This window comes from Scomber japonicus, chromosome 21 (assembly GCF_027409825.1).
Source record: "Scomber japonicus isolate fScoJap1 chromosome 21, fScoJap1.pri, whole genome shotgun sequence".
NCBI classification, from domain to species: domain Eukaryota; kingdom Metazoa; phylum Chordata; class Actinopteri; order Scombriformes; family Scombridae; genus Scomber; species Scomber japonicus.
Window position 1 is genome coordinate 13,180,842 of NC_070598.1, and position 26,162 is coordinate 13,207,003.

General features: G+C 40.7%; 1 protein-coding gene across 1 annotated transcript in view; it reads left to right on the plus strand.

Annotated features, from left to right (window-relative positions):
* Positions 1 to 4,220: 4,220 nt before the first annotated feature.
* The window catches only part of prex2 (phosphatidylinositol-3,4,5-trisphosphate-dependent Rac exchange factor 2), a 90,008-nt gene continuing 68,066 nt past the window's right edge, over positions 4,221 to 26,162 (plus strand). Inside the window, exons 1-5 of the mRNA XM_053342633.1 lie at positions 4,221 to 4,473; positions 20,766 to 20,837; positions 21,909 to 22,031; positions 23,521 to 23,625; positions 25,862 to 25,963. Coding sequence (XP_053198608.1) covers positions 4,336 to 4,473; positions 20,766 to 20,837; positions 21,909 to 22,031; positions 23,521 to 23,625; positions 25,862 to 25,963 — 540 coding nt within the window. The 5' untranslated portion in view covers positions 4,221 to 4,335. The remainder of the gene's footprint in view (positions 4,474 to 20,765; positions 20,838 to 21,908; positions 22,032 to 23,520; positions 23,626 to 25,861; positions 25,964 to 26,162) is intronic.

A 26,162-nucleotide genomic window follows, 5' to 3' on the forward strand; every position in this document is an offset into this window, starting at 1 on the left:
GATATTTTGTGAGACACATTTGCTCACTTGAGGCTTTAATCCTGTCTTCAAATGACTCTCTATGGCAAATATCTTGGATTTCTTCCCAAGTGTTACATGAAGCTGTTGTACAGACATTTAAAATCTGCTAAAAAAAGGTTTTATTTCATATCAAGACATGTGTAATGTACTAGACTTTCCTGCATCAAAATAGAGAGAAAAATCTGAACGAAAAGCCATAACTTTTAACTGACACCACTGCAGATATGTGGTGGAATGTTGGTTTTGGCTGCCATAAACTTAAACCCTGAGAGACAAATGGGTGGAAATACATGCTTAAAAGTCCATATCAGCATGAATTAACACTGTTATCTCCTCTCATGTTTGACTTTAAGTACAAATTATCAGAGAAAGCAGGTCATATCAGTCTGACACCCATTTTCCAAAGTGGGGAACAGAATGCTTCCTGGCAGCTCTCAGCAAGGCACCGGCAGCACAAAACCACAAATAACAGAAGCTAATTCCACAGACTAAAGTCATGACCAATAAAATCAGCAGCTCTGGAAAATTACCTGCATTAAAATGGTTAATATAAAACCATAATTGAACCCTTGATTGTCAAGGGTAGTCTGCATTTTTTCAGACCTGGACGCAGATTTATGACATTTAGTGTAAGTCTGGGACCGAGGCCTATCCAGACAAGGATTTTAGATTCAAGGATTTTGTCATTAAATAAACCAATTATGAGCTCTTATCCACAGCTTTGTTTGATGGAAAATCTTTTTTGAGTCACAGTATTTTATTCAAAAACAACAGTGCTCTCTGGTGGCAGCAAAGAAACAGTACAGCGCATCCCTTCATCATTAGGAGACACCCTAAATACATGCAGTGCCAAACCTGACCAGCAGAGTATAGTACATGTCAAGATTTACTCAAGTTTGAGAGCAATGCATGTCCTCATCTCACCTCACAAAACTGACACTAACCTGTAATTGAGACATAAAACAGCTCCATAAAATAAAGACTCCCTCTGGTGTTGATAAATTAGGCCAGTCATCAGTTAATTTAATTTTCTCTTCTAGCAAATATACTCCACAGACCATGCTCCACAATATGCAGAGAAACATACAAATGTAATGAAACAAAGTGCTGCTGTTGAAGTTAATTCAATCCCTACATGTTGAGATGATTATCCTTAAATTATAATTGTGTGCTGCAAAATGGGTCCCTTAAAATGCTCTCAAAAGACTTTTCAAACTGGTGAAATTACAGCTGGTGTAAGCATTGATTGTGCTTTATTTTTACCCAGGTGCAAAATGACTCTGACTGTGTCGAATTCAACGTACCAAACATTCCTCTCAGGTGCTCTTGTTAGCAGGAAGCACGCAGGGGATGTTGCAAAAAAAACTGTCACATCCCAGAGAAGGGAAATTCTGTCCTAATTCAACACACCCAGATTAAATATTACTGTTTGCAAGTTATTTTAATTTTTCTACAGTTTTTACATGAGAAACTGTGCCCAACAATTCACTGCAGTAGAAGTCGAAGTAGTTAAAGGACTGAAACCAAATCGGGTTCATATATTACCAGCTTGTAAAGACGAGCTGTGGTGCAAGAGCATCTGCTTGCTTAATTTAGAGAAACATCTTCAATCAAACCTAAAAAAGCCACATCGAAGCACTTGGATTACAGACAGGACTCATTTGTAACAAGAGCATTTCTGCAAGAGATTGTATTGTGTCACACATCCTGGAAACTTGAGACTTTGTGAGTTACACACATTTTGCACATATATTTTCTAATGAAGAATAGCATCATTGCCACAGTGTAGAGGAAAACCAGATTGAATCTGCTTCAAATGCAACACTCACTTATGAAACTATGAAGAGAGGAACCTCACATGGGCACAGCGGCCCTTGATATGGTACGCCTCTCCTTAAGAGTTTCAGGCCTACACAGACTGCACCATAACTCAAATATTCATCCTGCAGTCTGTCTCTCACTTTCTCTCATATTTAAAGAGTTTTCAAATCTGTTTGAGAGCTCAACCAGTGAGGAAACTAAAACGAAGGGACATTCTGTGGAGAGGTGTGGTCATAATGAGAGGAGAAGAACTTTATGCCCCATGCAATTCAGACCCATCTGTGACTCACTTTACTTTCTTTTCACTTTTTGCACATGTTTTTAATTGTGTTTTCTTTTGCACTTTTATAGATATTATAATATTGCTTCCACTTTACTATCAGAGTAAATACTGTTTTGTTCTTATTTGCACAAGTGCACTTAAGGATGAAAAATAGGCTTTATTTGCATGAATGGGTTCTAACTGCTCACAAACAGCTCACTATCATTAGACATCTGTTTTCTCTCGAAAATGATGGCAGATAACCTGCTTAACCAAATATTTATGCTGCTGTTGTATTTTCAGCCATAAACCTGCTCCTTAACAGCTCTGTCTTTTTTGTGTCCCACCAAAATTAATAACAATCAAAAGAACTGATGGTGTTGTAACGTATGCAAGTAAGCTACTTATTATCTCACACATATTAGTGATAAGCTCATTTACAACTTAATGATATATGCCAAGGTTTTATGGCTGAAATTCATTACTTCATTAAGCAACTCCTGTGCTTTATTTCAAGGAGAGTGAGAAAGGGGTAAAGTAATTAATGTAATGCAACATAATTCTCCAGCGTGGGTAACTTTTGCAACGAGATGGTTTCACCTTGGTCTTATAGCAGCAAGCCTTGGCAGGGTCTCAGTGGGTCTTGAACGAGAGAAGAACGCTTTCATTTCCCCTCATTATTTCCCTTCATCAGCTTCAGATGAGTGAAATTGTGTGTAAATGTATCACTCTCTCTCTCTTTTTTAAAATCCCCAATTTACAACATACTGTGTGTGCTTCATAGCTAGTAAATAAATTGTTACCTAATTTTAAACCAATTTTTGTGATTAGTGGTATATTATGTATGAAGTTTATTTATAGGATAGCACGTTTTGTGTTAATTTTACAGTCCCAGAAGCAAAATGATTATTCCTTTGAAATGAAAGCGATAAGCTGACATAAATTAGCATTATTTTGCACGTTCAGGGGTATTAATTACTCAGTGTTGAATATAATTCCTGCAACAGTTTTAAGTGGCAATTCTGACGGATCAAAGGTCGTTCAAATCATAAGGACTTTAGGTGAATTATGTGTTTTGGTGGTCTCTTCCAAGCAAGTAATTCAGGGTCTATTTTTTATCTAATTTTATTTTATCTTAAACCAGCATTATTTGTAATAGCCAGCAGGGGGCGTGGACGTCGGCGTTGCTACGTTGAGATTGACTACAACAACGGTGACAACAGGGTTGGTTAGGTAACGTAAACATGACATAACTTCAGATTCACAGAGTATAGGCATAGCTATCATTAAAGTGTGTTTTCTGTCATGAGAGTTGATTGTCACATTGTTGTGGACGGCCTAAAAAGTCTCGCCCAGCCTTTGGTTGCACTAAAAGACCCACAAAGGAGCCAGATGTTAACTTTTTCCGGTGAGTACAAAGTTTATTTTTTACTAGTTTTAAACTTGTTTTTCGCTAGCAAAAAGCAGCATTAACATTTATCATAGTTACCCATATAGTTCGTAAATGCACTCGTCCAAATTTGGTCACTTCTGGCTCTGAAAATCCAAGATGGCCACGGTCAAAATGGCAAACTGGAGGCTTCAAAACAGAAGGGTGGGTGTATTATATTGGCTCCTGTAATATATCCATTAAAAGTTCTTATAGTAGCCTACCCTCTTGCTCTCTCTTTGAAGCCCATAAACCATCGGGTGGCGTCACGGTGGCTACATCCATTATGTTTTTTTTTTGTTTTTGTTTTTTTTTACAGTCTATGGTGGTCTCTTATAACTTGTTGATGCGAGTTTATTTTGGAAACTGCAGGCGGAAGCCACAGCATCAATTGCGCCTGACTTGACTCTGGTCCATCTTTTCATTAAAGGCTGCTGGGAGGCAGGACCAGGATCAGGATGAAGACTTTAGGAATCACATGGACTCAACTTAGTAACTGGTGTCTAGTTGTTGTAGCAGCTCTGTGACGCTCAGTGTGAGGCTGTCTCACGGTGCTGACTAACTTTCATTGTGCTTCTTTTTTTAATTCATTTTTTTCCTCAGCCTGCTTTTCATGCGTTTTTTCATCCAGCATTTCGCTTTTTCCCTCATTCTACTTTTCGTGGACTCCCTTTTCTGCAGGGACCCTTCACTTTTTAAGCATGATGCAAACTTCACACTTTCGTAACTAAACTTCGTAATGTGACCTGAAGCTCCCAACCGCAAAAAAGGAAATACGGTTTTGTATAATACTTTACTCACAATGACTGAGGAGAGCAGAAGTGAGCACAGAGCTGAAAGCGTGAAGGACATGGAGAAACAGCTCCGGTTACGCGTGTGCGTCCTAAATGAACTTCTGAAGACTGAACGGGATTATGTGGGGACACTAGAGTTTCTCTCGGTGAGTTTTGACAACACTTTTACAACAGAGACATCGCATATAAGTGCACATGTTACGCTAGAAGATGAAACCCCAAAGCATACAAACAAACAAAACAAAAACAGGCTGGCTGTTTAGTATGCATGGTGCATCAGGCTCCACAGCAAGAACTCCTCCACTGAGTGGTACATGTTAATAACCTGTACAAACTACTTCTCCTGGTGTGAGCTGGATGTCAGACATGAGAGTCAACTTTTGAGAGTGTTCCCTGTAATATTGTATGAGTGCAACCCTTTAATTGGGATATTAACTTTTCAGATTGAAAGTGTGAAATTGGGAAAGCAGTCACAAAGAGGCACAGCTCTTGCAAAGCCAGTGTCATGTTTAATCCTCTTCTCATTCTGCTTATAGGCTTTCAGGGGATCACAGTGGTTTGTCTGTCAAGAACTGATCACAAACACATCAGCTTCTGAATTTATTAAAATATTCTATCATCATTCCACCAGTTAGGAAGTGATTATTGTGACATACAACTCAAAGTTAAAGTGTAGCAATCCAGGTTGTTGAACATGTCTCTATGATCATTAGAAATTTTTATATTTAAGGAGAGAATGAACTGAAATAGGCTATATCAGTAAAACTTGTTTAAAGGCACCATCCTCTTAACTGACTGTGTCTCTATCACGTAGGCAGGCTTGTAATTTGTATTCTACTGCATTACTATTCCATCCGTATTATTACCCCACTTTTCACACGCGGCATAGAAAATAAGTGCAAGCTGAGTTTGTTCTCATTGCCAACTTCTGATCAAACCCAGAGGGGTGGAGTTCTGCCAAGGACAGCACAGGTGGACTCAAACGAAAACCCCTGGAGCCGGCACACAGCTGGCTGCACATCTCCGACGTGACACTCTGTTGCCGCAATGTAATAACTGTCAGATTAGTGGCATTACATAAAAAAAAAACACCTAACCTCAAAGACGAGAAGAAACAGAAGTAACACTAAGCATGAAAGCTGTGAAAATTTGTCATTGTTTACAGCTGGTAATCAAGTATTAAAAAGGCTTTATTTGAATAAAGGCAGCTGGCGCCGAATGTTAAAAGTGAAATTCCTTGAAATAAACACATCAGTGTGATTATGATGTGATCTTATCTCGTGTTCAACAGCAGAAAACAGTAGATTTGGACAGCTTCCACTGTATTTTCTCAGCAATTTAAGCTCCTGAGTATGATGGGAACTGTGCAGGGAAGTAGGGTCGAGGGGGCACTGTGTTGTGTGTCATTAAGAGCGCTATTTCCTAGACCACATGCATGAATGTGTACACCCGACCCCCTCCCGTTGCCCAGATGTTTCCAATGGAGGACGGAGGGACTGGGGAGAGGATGGAGCCGGGTCTGGCTAGACTGTGCATGGCCTTTCTTAGAAGTGGCATCACTGGAGGAATGGAGGAGGCAAGTACATGAGGGAATGTGTCCTCTGTCCTGGTAGGAGCTTGGGGAATGCAGACCCTCCCCTTTTTATCTCCCCTGTTGTGCTGGAGCAGGAATTCATTTCAGAAGTGACTGATCCTTACAAGGCAACTCAGTTCTGGCCGGGAGCGCCTGGACAGATGCACCAGATTGAGATCTGACAGCTCGTTGTTGGTTTAGCTGTGTGTAAAAGCAGAATGAGCTAGATGGCGATGATGATGAGGAAGCTAGAAAGTGAGAGAGTAAGTTGAAGAGTGACTATTATCTACTGTCTTATCATCTGGGAGGTCCTGGGGAGCTTTGTGGAAGATACTCAAGGATGATCAAAGGCAGCCCTACTGGGGAGAACGGTCATATTGTAGACTTTCATCTGATCACACACAAACACACACTCGCCTCCCCTCCTGCTTCCTCTACTGCCACATGAGTTTCTGTCTGCCTAGAGGTCAGAACAGAGGACATCCCGCCCTCCCTCTGTGAGACTCCCTGGTGGGATAATCCAGGGGACTCCGAGAAACAGCAGGGAGAGGTGCAGGGCGGGATATTGCTAGAGGGGTGAAAGGGAAAAGGGTAGAACGGATCATGCAGTAGATATTGCCAGGAGGGTTAAGGGGTAGGTGCGGTGGAAGGAGGGGAGGGTTTGGAGAGGCTGGGCTTGGTGCCTTCTCTTGTAAACCATACTTCCTGGAGGAGGAATTCCTCTGAGGTTAGGAAATGCTGGGGAACAATGAGGCTCCGGTCAGTAGCCCAAGTTGAACTGTGGAGCAGAGATTGTTGCCGCCGATCCGTGGGACCCAAAAACAATGCACCTCATACATACTGTAATGTTAAGGTAGTGGAAAACAACACGGACAAGCAGGATGATTAGAGCGATTTGTCCCAGGACAATGTGAACCTATTGTTTGGCAACACTTAGCCTCTCGTGAGAAAATAAGGAGATTAAATCTTGAAGGTGTCAGTATTAAGTACTAAGTCTAAATTTGACTTTCTTTGGTCACTTTTCACACTGACTTTAATTTATGGCTTCCACAGTAGTTGGAAAGTGAGAGAGAAGCTCTAGGGAAGCTGTCTGAAATATCTCAAGACTATCTTTTATAATGAACAATTATAGCTGGAGATAGTGGGCGGTGGTGGACAGTGGTGTTTATCTTGGACAGCCAGGAGCCAATAAAATGACAGTCACTCTTAGAAACGTCTCAATGAGAGGAACAAATCCAGACTTAATGTAAACAGTCCCTTTAATGAGCTCTTTGCATTTCTGCAGTTGGGTTTTTTTTGCCACAGTGTCAAATGAAATACTTTTCTAAGACTTTGGCATTGTTCTTCATTAATAGAAGGACATTGAAAGACGGTTGCTTGCTTGAGAAGCACTTAGCAGGGAATGGAAGAAGGGACAATGGAGGAAACCTTTCATGTCTTGATTCTGAGGGGAGATCTCAGCCACAAGTTAACTTAATATATTCCAAAGAGCTTTACAGTGTATTAAGTGGTCCCTCAGCTGCTGCCTTCCTTTCCCCCAGCAAAAGCTTGTTGAGCTATGAAGCAACCACTGAGTATAATGTTTAAAACATTTTTAATCCCTTGAATAAATTGAAATTAAGTACATTTGATTTGAGACAATATAAATGCTTTGGTATCCTTATTCCTCTTCTTTTAAGAAAACAAAAAAACATTGATCCTCAAGGGTGAATTTCATACTCTGCATATGCTTACCCTTGTTTCATTTGCTCCATGCAGAGAAGTTGTTGGTCAACAAACATGTCGATGGTCACTTTAAATCAGTGAAAATTACTGCAGGAAGTTGCAAAATCAAGTCTAATGGAGAAAACAGCCGCTAAGAAGGACCATTTACTGGCTCTTAGAAACCCAGGTGTTCAAGTGAACCGTGTGTGTGTGTGTGTGTTTGTGTGTGTGTGTGTGTACTGTGTAGAAGTTCTCTCTCTGTTTCTTTCAGGGTTTGGGTTTGTTTACATCTTGGCTGGGATTGTCACGTTGACCAGAGCCGCAGAAGTTTTCTTTTTGCATACAACATATGACTTTAGTGGCAGTCCTGTCCTAAAGGAGGTCAGGTTAGGTGGAAGCATGACGAGTGGGAGCTTATGACCCCAAAGTTCATGACCTCTTGTTCCTATCCCTTTCCTGTCTGTTCATCTTTAGATTTCATGCCAACACCCATCTCTCTCCGGTCCACTTATGGAAATAGTAGCAGATGATGCTGATGGTCAGCAGGTCCTGATCTGATGAAGTCATGTCTGTGAATCTGTTTATTGTATCAAACCATATATGGAGGCTTGTTGTATTCATGCTGATGAAATTAAGAGTTTTTTCATCCATTTTTTTAAAGGTCCAAATTAATATGACAATTTTGCTAGTGTTTTCGAGTCGAGATTTGCATGTTAGTCATTCTTTGTGTCTCTATTTGAATAGAATTGTCTGTTGTCTGCATAAATTGTATATTGAACAAGGAGCTGAGTGACTTGCTCGTTGCTTGTTCATATCAGGTATAAAAAGTGTGAAAAACGGTGCAGTATTTTTTTTGCTTTTGATAAATAATAAATTAAGCGAAATATTATAGTAAAAAGCTAAGTCATCAGCCAGAAAGAAGTTTGGATTTGAATGAGTTGATGTGGGGTCAGTAAGGGCAGAAGCAAAAGTTGTTTACATTACTGTAATGAGACTGACAGCATGTGATAAAACCCCTGATTCGTCTAGGATGCGATTTAAATAGGATTTTTTTTTTTTTTTTTTAAGTGGCCGATCAGATAAGATATACAACATGAGCGCTCACATGATGATGATGGTGGTGGTGGTATTGGGTGGTCTTGAGGTTGAGTACTTAATGTTTAGAGCTTGCCAGTGGCCATTTACTGTTGCTTATATTAGTTTGTTTCCATTATGGGCCAGATTGGGTGATAAAAGAGCCCACAGAGAGTTGTGTTTCCAAACTGGCTGCTGTTTCTGCCCTGATTACTCTCTTCTTTATTCCTTAATTACTTTGTTTATTCGGGGTAGATGATTGCCGCTTCATTCTGTTCCCATTCCTACACCTGTGTCTTATCCCCTCGTTCCTTTCATTCATTTTGAATCTCTCTCGCTGCCTATCGTTCTTTCCTCATTTTTCACTGTAGTGGGTCCCAGAGGGAATGGTGGCTGAGGATGAGATTAATTCTGCCTTATTTAAAGTATATATAGACACAACTGTGTTTTTACAGGGTATGTGGTGTTTGTAAGAGAGCAAGGCAGGAGAGAAATGGAAGCCCACAGAGAGGTGAGATGTTTTTCTCCTTGACTCTTAATTGGATTCGGTCAGTCTCTGCTGCCTGAGAATACAGACAGTTTCTCTCTTGTGTCTGTCCCCAGTGTGAGGCCCCTGAACTGATGAAGTGGCCCACTTGCATTTTAATTTCACACTTGCACTACACAAGCAGTTTGCATTTTATGCTATGTCTGCAAGGACTGTAGTGTAACTTCTGCATTACTTGTGATTTTTCTGTATCCGCTTCTTAATACATCTTCTCCACACTGTAGATGGTTTTGCCTTTTTGATTTTGTATTTGCAGGATCAATAGATGCATTGGGCGATAACCTGTTTAGTACCCGTCTTATAGCTATATCTGTATCCAACCTGAGGATGAATAATAGGGAGGATTAGTTATGCAACAGCAGAGCCCTTTTATTGCAGATATTTTTTGTTGCAACCTTGAGTCTCATATCAATTAAAACACTGAGTGGGATAATCTTTTATCTTCCCATTGTGCAATGCTACTTTTGGAGCTGCTGTGTTTTGCATGCTTTTCAATATTTTATTCATTCATCTTTATGACAAAAAAAGATTTAGCAATTTCCTAGATGTAGCAAATGTGATTACCATTGGGAAATGTTCAGTCACATGCGTGCTTACATTATGCCAAGTTGAAGAATTACTAGAAATGATTAAATATTGTGATCCTCAGTGAGAGGCGTGACAGTGAAAGTAATTTGATTTATAAGGGTGTTTTGTTTTGGCTGAATCCCTGTGATGCTGATTTTGTTTCACCATCAAGATGTCTGGCCTCTTTTGTTATCGAAATATTTCCACTCTCATGTCTTGAAGGAAGTTAAGGAGAGTAGCCAGTTAGCATAGCATAAAAATTGCAATCTCTTGGTCGGATGCAGTGACATCCTGGAGTCTTGTCGAGACAGTGAGGCTGCAACAAGCCCCCAGGAACAGCGCCAAGGTTTGAAGCCAATTTGACATAGTGGCCAAATCACGTTCTTGCAACTTCCGGGATGACATGACACTATTGGGCTCAAAAAGACTTTCCCCATAGATTGTGAGAGATACATCTGTAAATCAGCGGATACATTCTGCACAAAGACTAATTTCACTATCAGTATTAGATAAAAGACAAATCTGTCACTGTCCCAGCCAAGAAATATCTTGTACTACCACAACTTGTTGTTTTTTGGATGTATTAAACAAAGATATGATGTTTGTATTTGGGAGCGTTAAAGGTGCTACTGGTGGATTTTGTTACCCTTTAAGTTATGCTAAGCTAAGCTAAGCTTACTGTCTGTATAGCATCATATTTACTGTACAGACATGAGCGTAGTATCTATCTTCTCAACTAATTCTCAGCAAGAAAATAAATAGGCATTTCCAAAATGTGGAAGTTTTGTAGAAAAGCAAGGTATTAAAAACCAGTTCGATATTGGCACCGAAGCGAAGAGACAGCCACAGAAATCAAATAATTTCAACCAGTTTCAGGTCTGCCTGTGTGTGTTGCATCGTTTTCTTCTCCAAACTGTTAAAAAACCCCCACTGCTTTTGCTGTCGTCTTGTCAAAAATCAGAATTGGTCTTTACACCTTCATTTGGCAGTATAAAAAACGTTCTAGGCCCTGTAGCAGGTTCTTGCACCAGAGAGAGTTCCTTAGCTTTTGTCTCAGACCATTTTTCAAGCAGGATTTCCTTCCTTCCTGGCCCTCCCTGTCTTTACATTGTGCTGCACGTTTCCTGCCTACACACACACACACACACACTCATTCACGTCCCCCCGCTGTCTCCACTGGGCCGGGGGAAGCAGAGTTGTGCTACAGATGCCCACTTGGCAACATGTAACTTCATTGCATATAGACAATAGAGCTGCAAGGACTCCTGCACTGAATCCATCGTGTGGATTCAGCTCAGGGGGCAGAGGTGGTGCTGTGTAGCTGCCCAGAGGAGAAGGCGGCCTTTGATTTGGTCACTGCCAGCTGCCTGGTCACATGGTGTCTACGTGTAGAAGAGTGGCAGGGCTCCGGTAGACACTTGTCAGGACGCTCATGCAGTGTGAAGGGGTCATCATCACAAGAGGCCCTGTGTTTAAGCTGGCATGCTCTGCCACAGGGTACACACACACACACACACACACACACACACACACACACACACACGCACACACACACACACACACACAAAATCACATATTTGCTCAGATCAGTAGCTATGCCTGCAGCGTTGCTTTTGCACTCTTAAACTTGCTTCAACATTGAGATAAGTTTAGATGACACGGTTGGAAAAAATGAATAATGTTACAAATTAAATATTTGTATGTTGCTCATAAGGATACTGCCTGTAAAAAAAAAAAAAAAAAAAACAGAAAGAAAGAATTGCCAACCATGTGGCTTGGTATCGTAAAATGGTGCAACTGCTTCTATTTCAAAGCCCATTTGTTTTAATTAATTTGTTTTGGATTTAAGTGTCCTCAGAGTATGTCCAAACGTCTGTATGTTCTCGTTGTGGTTTCAACTCACACTTTCCATGTCATTTTAAGTCAGAATCCATAAACACCCAGAGCTGCCCAGCCAGACATGATGGGAAATTCCACTTCACATTGAATTATTTAATTAAACACTTGAATGGGATTTGCTATAGAAGGTCTGAGGCTTAGACAAGTAGTGTCTCTGTGTGCACAGACATTTTAAAAATGTTTGTGTCTGTGTTTCTTCCTCTGTTTTTTTTTCAGTCTCTGAAACGATTTGTCCCTCACTCTTCAGTACAGATGACTGGATCTTGTTTGAAGAATAGACCATGATTACAGCTACTTTCCACCATTAAATCTACCTTTCCAGACTAAAGTCATGGTATGGTTGCTGTCACTTTGATTTCACTCATAAAGAGATAACTTAATAATAGGAACATGACCATGAACATGAGGTCTAAAGTCTGCCTTTTCTAAATCAGACCTTCTCAGAGAAAGCTTGTGAGCTTTTGAATAAGAGGTCTTTGGAAGGAAACTTTATCTACCATATCATGATAAATATTGAAAAAATATGTGCTGCAGGCAACGTGGCTAAAGACTGAATGTTATAGCTTTGAAAACCTTTAAACTGTTGAAAAGATGACAGGTTTTCTATTGGTGTGGTTATGAAATTTTCCCCTTGTTGGCATGTAGAGAAAATATCATTCACCCACCTGGTTATGGATATATACTGTATTCTTTCCTGTGATGATGAAGTTAGGCAGCATTGGTATAGTTAACCAGCCAGGCGTTTGTGAGTACTTCATGCTTGCAGAATCTTTGGGAATCTCACAATTCGTTTCTGATTCTTGTTGTGTGATTGGATTCAGAAGCAATTCTCAATTCAAAACAGATCCTTGGTTGAATGAATACAAAAGAGAGAGATGTTCTTTACTTGAAATGGAAACTTCTCAAATACGTTCATACATGTTCAAACCTGAATCCAATTTGAAGTGTGTGATTGGGCAACATGAACAATCTGCGGAACAACCTTAGCGACATTGCAATTTGTTGGCATGCACAAACGCTCTGATTTCAACACAAAGAGGAATTAGAGGTAACACTGTGAACACAATGTTTAGAGATGGGGCTTTTAACTTTCAGGGAGTATTTACATATGTTCACCTCAAGTTTTGAAATTTTGACCATGTACAACATAGACATCTACACACTATAACAGCATACAAATTACACAAAAAAAATCAATAAAAGCTTGATATGTCCACTTTAAATTACATTACTACAGTAAAAATGTAATAAGTAAGTAATAAAAAAACTCTAAAAACTGCATATATAAAAAGTTACAATTAAAGGTGTAAATGTACAGTAATCAGTGTTTTTTAGCCTTGCTCATTTGGAAGAGTAAATGGGCTAAACCGTAATGAGGTCTAGACTGTCTGGTGCAGCCATGTTGGCGTGGTGCCTCCTGCTCTGTCCATTTACAGACAAAAAGAAGGCATGATGAGCAGAACCCTGGCAGGAGGGGTTGTTTGGACGAGTGGGCCTGTCGTCAAGAGTTGTGCTTGGGAGAGTTGTGGGGGGAGAAACTGGCAGGGTAGTTGTTCAATTCTCCATTGACAATGTCCGGTTCTGTCATGTGTGAGACAGGCTGACGCTGCAGGTTTCCCTTTTTCTTGCTAGTCCTGCTGAGATGGATGGCGGGAGGTGGGAAGGGGAGGGGGGGGCTCCAGCGGGCGATTTGCAAGCCTGAAATGCTAATCAAGTGAACAATCTGGGTTTGTGACAGTCATGCTTGGGAGGCTGACAATTCTGCTAAGTCATCTTGCAGATCGATACAGTGTGCTGGCGTGTGGCTCCGTTCGCCAGCTATCAGCGGGTGGCGGTGTGCTCGGCTGCACATGGAGATTGGGGAGGCATAGCAAGAGAGTGATCAAGCTCGGTCTCTGAAGACTAACTCTCATCCACTGGAGGCTATAGTTACAGTGTTTAATATCCAGTTACTCAGGTAAAAAGATCTTCCTAATTTGCTGAAGATGCTTGCCATTGATAGCACCGTGATGGGTGAAATTGAACAAACTCACTGCTTGCCTGTCATGACCACAAGCATCATTTTATGCTCATGTGCTCATTTCTCTCCAGGGCCAGCCATGCAAGTGGCTCACCAGGACATTGGACACAGACATATTCATTAGATAAATTGCTTCTTTCCAGCTGTTTATGAATTGCCTGGGGTGTCAGGGTCAGTGAAAGGACACAAATAACATCAAAGAGAAGACATTTACTTTACAGGCATATGGATGATACCCCTCCTGGAGTATAGGCTGCTTTACCCTTGAAAGAATTGTTAGATGCCTGAAAGCAAGCTAAGCTAAGTTAGTGTAAATTTTTCTTTGCCAAGCTTGATTTTCCCCTGCATTTTCCACAAATCAGGCATTTCTTCACTGAACGAGTAATAGCATCCCATGCATTTTTTTCCTTCTGTTATTTCATATCCACTACTGTCACCACTTGTTTGGTGTTCACTTCCTGCAGCAGTTCCTTCACAACTGAAGTTTTTTTAATGTTTGGTGTCAGGTGCTCCACCCTCTTTCGACTTTCATTCTGACATTCTTGACCCTCAACTTATCAATTTCTTTGTGTGATTTGTGTGTGTGTGCACATGGCCCTGCAGCCTCATTCCCTTTTATGGGCATTGGCAGAGTGTTAATGTATGCTAATTAGGATCACCTGGAAGATTTTGACGGTAGGCTTGTTTTCTTGAGAAAGGTCTTCTCTACACCTAAGAATCTCTCTCAAGAACAAATTAGGGAAAGAACTTAGGAAGATATCGGTCAGTGAGGCATTATGTTCTTAGCTGTTAATTAAAACCAGAGACTCTGCATTGAGCTGTGGAGATGAGCCTTAATAACCACTCCCAAGATGGACATATTAACATTCCTCTCTGTATTTATAGTGTCTGTTTCCTGTATACATTCCCTGTGGAAAGAAACAGGGCGGTTAGAGGAAAAGTATCCAGAGGACTAATTAGATAGGAAGCACTGGATGACTTCTGGACGTGTCATCAGGACCTGTTGAAGACAGGAGGGGCATGGCTTGAGGGAGAGAATCACTACAAAGAGGCTTTTCTCTCTTTTTCGGATGTCCCCCAGTGTGCTCAGCATCAGAGACTGACTCTGTTTGTCTCTGGTCAGTGCTTCTTGGGGGGAAGTTCAGTCACTTTTGCCAGCTTGCCAGGAATTCAGTGTGTATGCATAGGTGTGAGTATGTGAGGCCTCTGTGCAGGAGATTTAACCCTGTAATGTTGAAATCCGGTTTAAAATCAGTCCCTCCGCTCAGGAAGTATGGTGAAGGCACCATATCCTCCCTATAGGGTTGTTGTGTTAAGAAGGCTAAACAAGACTCTCTTTTTTTTCTCTCCCTTCCTCTCTTTTCCATCATTCTGTCTGCATTCTCTCTTTCTATCTCCACAGTTCTCTCATCGTCTCTCAGGTGTGCACACACAACGAAGTCGAGAGCTCGCCTGAGGGTGCTGAGCTGCTAACACACCTGTTAATTGCTGTCCTTTAACTCGTATCACAGTCCTTTACAGTACGTTTTACTCTGTTTTCCTTGGGAACAGATGTATTAGAAAGAGACACACTGTCAGAAAGACTGTTGCGTTAATGAGCATACCTTCACAGTCTAGTGATTCACTCCATTGCGGAAGCCGTTGTTTGTGTCTCCATCTCCGGCTTTGAATGGCCTTTGTTTTCGTCTTTTTATTTGCTAACAAGAGAGGGCTCTTTCACAAATTGGGATACAATGGATTACCTTTTATATGTGCTGATACAATTTCATCTTTTTTTCGCAACAACTCTAAATAAATAAAAAAGGAAAAATAGGAAAAGATGTGTGTGTTTGTTTGCCAGCTCTCTAGTTGCGACAACAAAGCGAATCAGTGAATCATCAGTGGATAAAAGAGGCAGTTTGTCCAATAGACTCTGAGAAAGGCCTATTCATTCTTCCAGAGTGACAGTTAATACTGGTGGCCACTGCCAATGAACTCACACTGGACCTTTTTCAATAGTGAGCAATAGATTCCCCATTACAGCAAAAACAGTTGAACTCAGGTAACAGAATAAGTTCATAAAATTTTGCTGACAGATGTATTATTGTATTTAACTTTTGTACTCCTTTTAATCCTGCAGCTCCAGAACTTTTGATTTGGTTTCAGTGAGAGCGCGGTGTTCTACAGTTGAATCAATCGATCCCCCGGGAACTTAAATGGTTGTTTTGCATGTAATACATCAAACAGACCCTATGTTCCTGCCAGTGGTTTTAACTTAAATGCATAAGCAGATGTTTATGGCTAGCTTGATTCAAACTAATTTCTGCAGCATGGCCGCAGCGAGATAGTTTTCTTTTTTCTTTCTTTTTATCAAAGCAATTTGCTTGCATCCCTTTGCTCTTTTGGATCTAGTTGGTGCTCTTTTCCACAGGATGGGATTTGTATTCCCATCGCAGTTTATTCTGCCGGGTTTAAAATGTGATGAACTACATGCTTTTTTTCCTTTCTTGCACTTTCTTCACACTCTTCTACTCATTTCACATTCATTACCTTCTCTTAAAAACAACCACTCACTCTGGTGTTATTTTGAAGAGCAGGAATGTCCATCATTGTCCTCTTGTTATATCATTGTTAGTTTACTTGTTTAAGGAGGCCAGTAGCCTCTGTTTTTGCCAAACTTGTCTGCTGTGATCCATCTGTTTCACTGACATTCACTCACACATAAATATATACAAGAGGAGTGGTTATAGCCTTCCGCTGATTGTATCTTTCCAATCTGGCGGGGACAATATTACATAAGGTCCATTCATAATATGTCCTGAACTCAGCTAGCTCAAGAGACTCTCTGTCGGCATGGAAACAGCCCTCAAGTCACTCCGTTTGTCCTTCTTCCTCTCCTGTATGTACACTTCCTTGAGATCCAGAAGATGCGAGGAGTAATTCCAGCTCCCCGCCTCCAGAGCTGTCACTCATGTTAGATTGAGACATATTAGTTGTACTACCTCTGTGACGTTAAAGTCTATGATTTGTCCGGCAACCGAACCCAATTTCAGTTTTGTGAATTGAATTTTGGTGTGACTGTGAAGGTCAGGTTGTTATCACATTTTTTTCAATTAAAGTATTTTCTGGGCTGGGTTGTAAAACTATGATTTCCATGAACCACGCCTTTGTAGCCCAAAGCATGTGAGCCAGTGTTGATTAATGGCAGGTAGGGCCACATGCAGTGATTGGACCAATCTATTCGTCACATCCATCTGCTCTGTGGAATAATGAAAACTTTAATGGGGTTTTAATGTGTAGCCTCTTCTCAGGTATCAGAGCGACAATCCAGGTGATTATACCTGAGCCTCAGGGAACAAAATAACTGTGCTTTTCTCCCTTGTTGAATGCTGTTGTTATATGATAAAGGATAGATATTACGTGTATGTCCAACAAGCAGAACGTAAAAGAACAACCTCTGCTGAATTTCTTTGCAGGCAAAAATATGTCAGTGGCTACTAACCCTACCTTTTTAAAAACCCTCCCATTTTTTTCTGATATTTTCAGAGCATTTTAGCAGTATGAAAATATGTTCAAACATGATTTATCCAGATGCGATTGACTAAATTGTGCCATTCAAACCTCAAACTCCCACTGCAAAATCAGTATTGTACACTCAGTTCAACTGTCGGTCGATTTCTGGGCACAGAAGGCGTGACGTGGATCACCAACACCTCCTTTTGAGCTTAAAAATGCAATAAAGTCTGCTTGTGATTCAGTAGCGACTAGTGCCCAGACATGGTGGATTCCTGCAAGAAAGTACATCCAGTCCTAGGGAACAAAACGTGTCCCTCTGGAATTCAATCGGTTGTTACTGAGTGCGAGGACAGAGACAGCAACTGTGGTGGATTTAGGAAATGTGTTACTTATGAATGGGCCCTAAGTTATTTATCTGAAGACTGCCTGAGAAAGTCATGACAGAGTATTCATCACTTCCGCATTCTCTCTGCATTTCTCCATGCCTTTACTTTGAAAAAAAACTTTTTTAGTGCAATTTGTTGTTAGACAGATCTGTCAATATTCTATCAAAGCTTTAATCCAGAGAGCAGATGCCTTGCTTGATGATGCAAGTGGAAGACAAACCCTGGATGTGCTCAGTTGATGATGAATTGCAAAACTGACTGATTCAGATACAGTACAATAAGACTTTTGCAAATGAACTGTACATTTATGTACTGCAGGGCTGTCAGGGACTGTACAAACCTGGAAATGGGCTTATATTCACAGTCACCCTGGGTACTGTTATTTTGTCCATAAATTCAGTCAGCTTCCCATTCTGGAGCTGTTCCAGGATCGGCCTCTTAATGACATCAACAAGGCAGTCTTGGCTGTCTCTCTCTTTCGAGGAGACGTATTCATTTCTACAACTCAACTTTGAGCCATCAACAATTTCAAGGAATAGCACAATCAGCGTCTCAGATGAATTGTTCTGACTTTTGTGCGTCTGGAATCAGTTTTCTGTGCTGTGTATACTTATCTTAAAAGCTACATGAAAGGTGTTTTCTATTTTACACCATCACTTCTGTGCGGCAAAAACAAACACTCTTATCTTTTGGCCGATAACACCATTTATTATCTCCATCCAATCAGATTTCGAGTCCCTGCACTCCATTATGCCCTGTGTTTTTTTCTTACGCTGTTTATTTCCGATAAGCATCTGCAGTGTGGCTCCCCATAGCTGTAGACAGTATAATTAGTGCTTTGCAGATATAGTGATTATTTCCTGTTGAATAGTCCCCTCATTATTAAAACCGAAGTGATGGACTCCCTAATGAACACATGTTTGATGTCACACATCAATGATAGGATGCTCGGATTTGATGCAAATTAGCCCTACTCTTGCTCAGCAAAGATCCTATACTGTAAGCACTGTCAGGCCTTTGCGAGGGCCTGTTGCAGTCTGCTTGCTGTTTGTACATATTAGACTTGCTAATCAAATGCTAATGCATGTGAGTGGGGCAGAGTTTGCGAGGCAAGGCAGCTACAGAATGGTAATCAGCGTGGAGTTGGCCCGCAACAAAGAGGCTGATTATTTAAGCCCCTGTCCCCCCCCCCCAAACCACAAGCCCAAATTCAAGCATTCAGTGATACAGTTCATTTTTTGAAGTGTTGTTTGACGTCATTGTGATTGTTATTTTTTTCACGTCAACTTGTTCTTCTTAGAAAGTTGACAGAACAGTGATTTGGTAATCAGCTCCTAATGGGAGATTTAAAAAAAAAAAAAAAAAAGTTTTTAAAGCTACTGATTTAGCCTCAGCACCTTTCCATTCACTCACAATTAATCAAGTGAAACTCTGCAATAAGCACAGCAGTCACAACCGCTCCCTTAGATCTTGGTGTCAAGAAATAATTCTTGGCTCATGTGCTCATTAAAGTAAGCTGTTTACATGCTTTGTGGGTGTATCATGTTAACTATGCAGGTCAGGCTGCCTGCTGTGTGGCTGCATCAGGCAACAGATGGCATTATGGCCCTCAGTAGGGCAGTAAAAGGATGCCTATGGTTAGGGTCAACTGCAAAGACAGATGTAACTTCTTCCTGCACAACAGTGACTGCACACAACACACAGACTCTCAGCCTGAAGCTTGATCACATTGGGCGTGGTTTTCAGGAGCTGTTATTGTTGTTGTTTTTTTTGTGTCATGCTGCAAGATGACATTATGTTTTGTGCCACTGGAGTGCTTTTTTGTGTGTGTGTCAGAATATTCTGTGCTGCACCAGTATGATTATGTTGTCTGTCAAGTTGTTTTGGTTTTTGTGTGACAACTGATGTGATCAATGACTGGCCATTTAAGTCATAATTTGAGTTTTGACAGCCGCGATGCATTCTGGGAACTCCTTCTTCTAAAAGGTTTTATGGCGGTCACAGTCCACTTCAGACTGCTGGCTAAAGTAAAAAATATTTGTCTCACTTTTCTTTCATTTAGTTAATTTATCTTTAGTATCATGAATCAGGTTTGGCATAATAAAAGCCAAGTACATGTTCCAAACCTCTACTGAGAGATCTCTGCTCTGCTTTTATCTTACTTGAGTTACTGTCTTTTTAGCCATTTTGAGGGTAAATTAATTAAGTTGTGTGATATGGGAAATGAAAATAAATGTCGCCAAAACAAGTGTGGCTTTGTGATGTTATGCCAAGGACGTTTTTCCCTCCTGATGTTTAACTCGCTCGCTTTCAAATTTGACAACATGAATATCAGGGACGGTGTTGTTGTTTAACATCACCCAAGCAAGTAACAGATTTGATGAAGCAAAAATTCGGAGCTATTAAATTTCTCATGTGCTTTATATTTTATGAAAGTTTTGATTTTCAAGCCTTGCTTAGGATTTCATCATAGCTTCCCTGAAGTGAAGTGCATCAAAATCATCAATCATAATCAAAGTGTGATGCTGCCAATTTGTTTTCTCCAGTGCTTTCTACTGAAGATAGATTCCTGTCTGCTGAGCTGTATTCCAGGCATTACACATATAAACATAAAGATTCTTGTCTGGTACCTGTTGATGGATGTACCTCTTCTTTAAAAGCTCCCCCTAAGGCAGAGTTCAGAACATGACTAATTCCTCCTTTTACACATTTTTAAGAATACATTCGGAGCACACCTTCTTAATTTACCCTCGGGCATTAAATGGGTTGTCGAGGTCTTGTGTGGTGAAGCAGCCTGGGAACCAGCGTCCGTAGGGACCAAAGAAAGTAAGAGTGTTTCCCATCCATCTCCATTCACACACTCACAGCCCCAGCTCTCACCCCCAGCCACTTAACTTTGCCTTTGAAATACCATGCGCTGCTATAATTATGTTGTTTTTTTTTTGTGTTTTGTTTTTTTTTTTTTTCATCCAGTGCAAAGATTGTGTTTCGTGTGTATCAGGTCTCCATTATGATGGTTACCAATTTGCTCTGGCAGCCAAGTGTTGCAGCTGCACACAAAGCCTTCTGTTTGGCCTGTTAAAGGTACAAACGATCAGACGCCAAAGTGTAATTTAATCCTGGGGCTGGTTCAAAAGTGTTAACTGTTCCTTTTATTTCCTGCCCTCCTTCAGGTGTTCCTACATCGTCTTAACCAGTATGCAGCCACCAAAATGGACAAGAACATCACAGAGGAAACAGTTAAGGTGAGGGTCAATCTGTGAGGTATGTGACCATATAATTATGATTCAAGGAAATGTTACGAGCAATTGACTCTCACTCACACACTCTGCTCACAAACCTTATTTCCATACAGTAACCTGATACATGACAGGGCCGGAAATTACACTGGGAACTACATAAAGTGGGTCCCTTGTTTAGGGTACTCTTTCAACCTAAAATAGTCTAGTAAGTTCTGGAGAAAGAAGTCGTGGGCGATCCAGGAAGCAGCTGTAAATATAATCTATTTATAAATGATTCCGGCTGGAAGATTATAAAGGATGCTCTCTCACAGTGGGAGTGTCTGTGACTGTTTCAGTGAGCTTGCTTACTCTTGAAGGTAAACACACATTCAGTGGATATTTACTGCATCTCCCGTGTTTTGGAATATGTCTACCCATGCTATGTTTTGTTTGGGAACACGCTGTACAGAGAGGGTTTTAGTAATGGGGGTCATTACAGGGTTGGGCCGCAGCGGGCTGTGATGTCACCAAGCAGCTGAATGACATCCAGTCCTCCTAGAATGGAAATGCGTCGATGAAATATTACCAGATTTTTTTAAATCCTGTTTTTAGTAAAACACCCATAAAAGACTTGTGCTTTTCATGTCTCGATTTTATTTTGCTGGCGTTATGAAGCCCTTTTCTCCATCAAGACTCAGCATATTGTTTTGTCCTTTTTAATATCACCACAAAAGTTACATAAAAGGGGGGAAGAAGTCACCACCACATGAAGGCAAAGTTTCCATATGACAGATCTAAGAAATGCGTTCCCTTTTTTAGCTTCTCGGTTAAAATATCTCTAATAATGTTTGAAATTTAAATATCAAAGACTTCTCATCTAAGATGCCCATAACAAAGAAACCTCATTCTTTGCTTTGTGGTATCAGACATTCCCTCGCCTAGCACTGCTGGCCACAAAAAACAGTATATGCCAAAGTATTGATTCAGGCTGGTCTCCGGCAATCGTAGGAAGAATGCTGGAGGAAAATACTGCTTGCAAATATACCAAACATCATGTGACAACCCCACTGTCTTCATGTCCTTTTTCTCTCTCAGGTTTTATTCTCCAACATTGAGGAGATGCTGGCCGTTCACAAAGACTTCCTGTCGATGGTGGAGGAGCTACTCCAGCCTGACCCCCATGCTCACCATGAAATCGGTCGCTGCTTCTTGCACTTTGTAAGTGAAGCATGCTCCAATACATGCTGTCATTACTTACTGCTCCCTCTCTTGCAAGTTGAATGTCATCACCCCACTTTTAATGATCATTGGCTCTTTTAGCAAGTGGATGCATGCCTACTGGAGCCTGAAATCTGACAAATTTCTCTCCTGCTTTACCTCCATACCTCATAGCTACAGTTCTGCCTATGAGTGCTGCTGAAAATGATAAGATACACCACATATTGTCAATATCTCTCTCTGGATTAACCATGATGAGAGAGCGCACATGTGTGTTGTACTTGATAGGGCTCTGATATACTGCTTAATCCCACTATATATCACATGTCTTTGATGCAGAGCCTTGAGGCGCGCTGGCGTATAATAGATTTCAAAGTCTAATAAATCTAACCATCCTTCTGGCTGCTGTTGATACAGGTGAAAGAGAGATGATCTAGTGATACAGATGGTGTGGTTCAGCTTATGATGATATGATCTCACTTAAAGCCTGGGATATAATTCGGAGAATAACTGAAAACTAATGACTTATGATCACAAATCAGTGATGCGTGATCGTGTGAGTCCTCAGAGATAAAACTTGGACCAAAATTTTCTTTTTCTCTCCCGTTTTTCTTTCTCTTATACTCCAGATTTTTCAAGGTTTCACTCTATGCAGTGATTTGTTGAAGCTCTAAAAGTTCCGAGAAAGAATTACACAATCTAACTTTACTACTCAAACACAAATAGGTAAAAACTAAGCCAGTTGGACAACCAGACCGCTCAAATCCTGTGTGATTTAGGCCTGCACATTGTATCACGCTGAGTAAAGACTACACTCCTCTCTTTTTGAATATAGTAAAATCTATCCCCAAAGCCAGAAAATATTTTTAATTTAGTAGTTCATACTCAGTTCTTAGAAAACATGATTCAAGAAGGACAGCATCCAGTACAGTTAATCATAAAGTTGTGTTTTTGTAAGTCCTCCTGCTTGTTGTTATGACAGTTACAACTTTTCAAGTCACCAGCTTTGTCTTCTTAGGCAGAGCAGTGCGGGTGAAGACCACGCACTATCTTTGTTGCTGTGTAGTGACTTTGTAGTGAGTGATTTAGAGGTTGTGTGGTCGGGTCCCTCTGCTGCCTCTCAAAGACAATGGAGTATGAATGTCACGAGAACTGCTTTGATGGAAAGTCGTCAGTCATACTGCTGCACGGCAGATGACAGGATGGGATTGCAGCCCCCCCCCCACACACTATATACATTATGCATACCCGCTGTGAATCCTATAAGTCATATGCTCTGTGGTCTATTTTTGCCTTTTTCTCTCATTATTCTTGATTTCTTTAGTCAGTAAATTTGTCTTCTGTATTACCCCATCCTGTTTTTTGTCCTCTCTTTTGCTCTTTCCTCTTGTTGGCCCTCTTTCTTCTTTCACTCTCTCTCTCTCTCTGAAATTACATTGTGTTACTTTTCTTGCATCCTTCTCACCTTGTCTTTCTCTGGCTATTGTAGAGGAGCCGTTTCCAGATTTATGATGAATACTGTGGAAATCATGAGAAGGCCCAGAGGCTGCTGCTGGAGCTCAATAAGATCCGGAGCGTCCGGACATGTTTACTGGTGAGAAGGGACCATTAACACACATGATGTACAATTTGTAATATGCATTCAATTGCTTACATACTGAAAGCCATTCGGATGGAGGTCCGTATTTAAGTCCAAGTCTGAGGAACCAGTGTCGAATTTTGCCAAAAGGTGAAAAGTTTAGGGTCCAAGTGGGGTCATGACTTATTGAAATTATGACTTGAGAACTGCTCACACATGAAAGCTGTAGCACAAACACACACTCTTAGACATACAAACACACAGTCACCCACACATGGCAGCTGGACAGTGTAAAACCGTGTACTTTATGTTCCAGTTTGTCTGACAGCTGATGTGACTCTGCCCCTTGTGTGGGCGGACTTCTTCTTCCTGTCCCGACACTCTGAGACTTTCACTTCCATGGGGAGCATCATGTTGCTAGAACAAAAGATGACTACATCCCCGCTGCTGGCTTGCTAAACTGTGTCTGTGTGTGTTTGCGAGTGCGTGTGCACACACAGAGGTCAAAACGCTCACCTTCTTTTCCCTCTGTTGCCTTTCACACATCTTCGCTTAATGCTGCTTTACAGTCTTTTGTCCTCTGTTCATATTTTTTACTTTCTGGCTGAACTGCACCAGCCTACAATTATACAACCCTATAACCGTTATTGTGTATGACTGACTGACTGAGTACCTGAGTGATGAAGCTACATCATTGGTCATCATCAAGTATCCCATCCCCAGTTTATCCAACTATTTATCCTGTTTGAGTATCTGTGTGCTGTTGCCAGTGGAATTTCACACATATGAAACACACTATACTGGGGTCATGTACACTTAGCATTAATGATTACATTTTTTGGTAAGTGAAATGAAAAATAGCTACCTAACACCTAAATATGGAGTAAGTATAAGTATTTTAATGTTCTTCTTATGTGTGCAACACCTTGAGTTCCAACTATTGAATGAAAAGTGTTACACAAATAATTTTAAACATACATAAAAACATCTTAAAAATGCTGCAATGTCGATGTCTGATGATAACCATGCAATGAATAAATAAAAAAAGCAGTCTAGCAAGTCATACACAGTCCAGTCATATTCTAGGTTGGGCTTAGTCTTGTTTCTCATACGCTTTGACAGTTTATAATGCTAGTCCTTCTCACTTCTGCTCCATCACCTCAGAGCAGCACACACTTGTACCACTACACACCATCATCCCTCATGTTTTAAGACTCCCATAAAACCAGAGCGCTTTGAAATTGAGATCCAGCAGAGTTACACACCCAGAAGAACTAGAGTATGACCGCACACTCACTTGTATTGATTGGTCGGTTCCTTGGTGAAGCATATGACCTTTGCTTTGCCTGTAATTGATGGAATGAGAAATGAAACACACACATGCTATACACACCATCAGAGAAGAGTGGCTGCGAAAGCTCTTAAGTCTGATTTACTGTTCATGTGTGCCTTTAATCTAGGAAACCAGAAGAGGCAAAGATATTAATTGACTTTGAGATAATGAGGCCTTTATAGCCTTGACCCCTACGTGACCTAGCCTTCCATCAGGCCATATGGATCTCATGTTACCCTCCATCATGCACTTGGCAATGGGCTAATATAGCTAAGGTCACTACAGTGACCATGGTGGGGTTATCCGCTAACCTCCACTAAACCTTTGACCTACTGACTGCTTTTACTGACTGGTTTATTGTTTACACTGTAAAATAGCACCTCATCTAAATTTTAGGTGAGAATGAATATTGGTAGTTAACCTAGAAACTTGAGCCCAACTGATACATTACATTGGTCAATATTAGCCTGTTACAGATATATCAGTATCAGTTATATAGGCAGCATTTTATGTATATTTGATACTTCTCAATTCAAGATTCATAAATATATTTATATGTATTGGTCTATTTGTGTTTTTTTTAAATTATTATTTATTTGTTATTGTTAAATTCCTAGTGAAGTTTACTGTTTCAGTGGATTCATGTAATTTTGGACAGTAAAGTTAAATGTTAAACTGTAAAATATTCTGCCTCCATTACCTATCGTAGTCACAAGTGTTGATATTTGAGAGAACATTGTAAAAAGAATATTTACCGATGTATCTATCAGAATTTTTCCTCCTTAGTATCGGCATCGGCCCCAAAAATCAGTAAGCTTCTACTAGTAACTACTGAACTGAAGGCAAAAGTAATCTCTCATTTTATGGGATATCTGAAATCTCCTCCGCTCTACTTTCTTGTTTTCTCTTCTTCTCCAGAACTGCATGTTGCTAGGAGGCAGAAAAAATACAGAGGTCCCACTGGAGGGTTACCTGGTGGCTCCTATTCAGAGGATCTGCAAGTACCCACTACTGCTCAGAGTGAGTATGGCCTTGTGAATCCTAACCATGCATTATGGAGACACCAAACCCTTGTGCCACCTCTGTCGGGCACCTTCTACCCCTCTTTTCATCCACCACTACCTAGTCATTAGTTGGGGTTGTCCTGTCCTATTCACATCAACCTCTCTCCTGCAGATGAAACACCGATCTTGTATTTTGACACGTCTCTGCTTTAGTA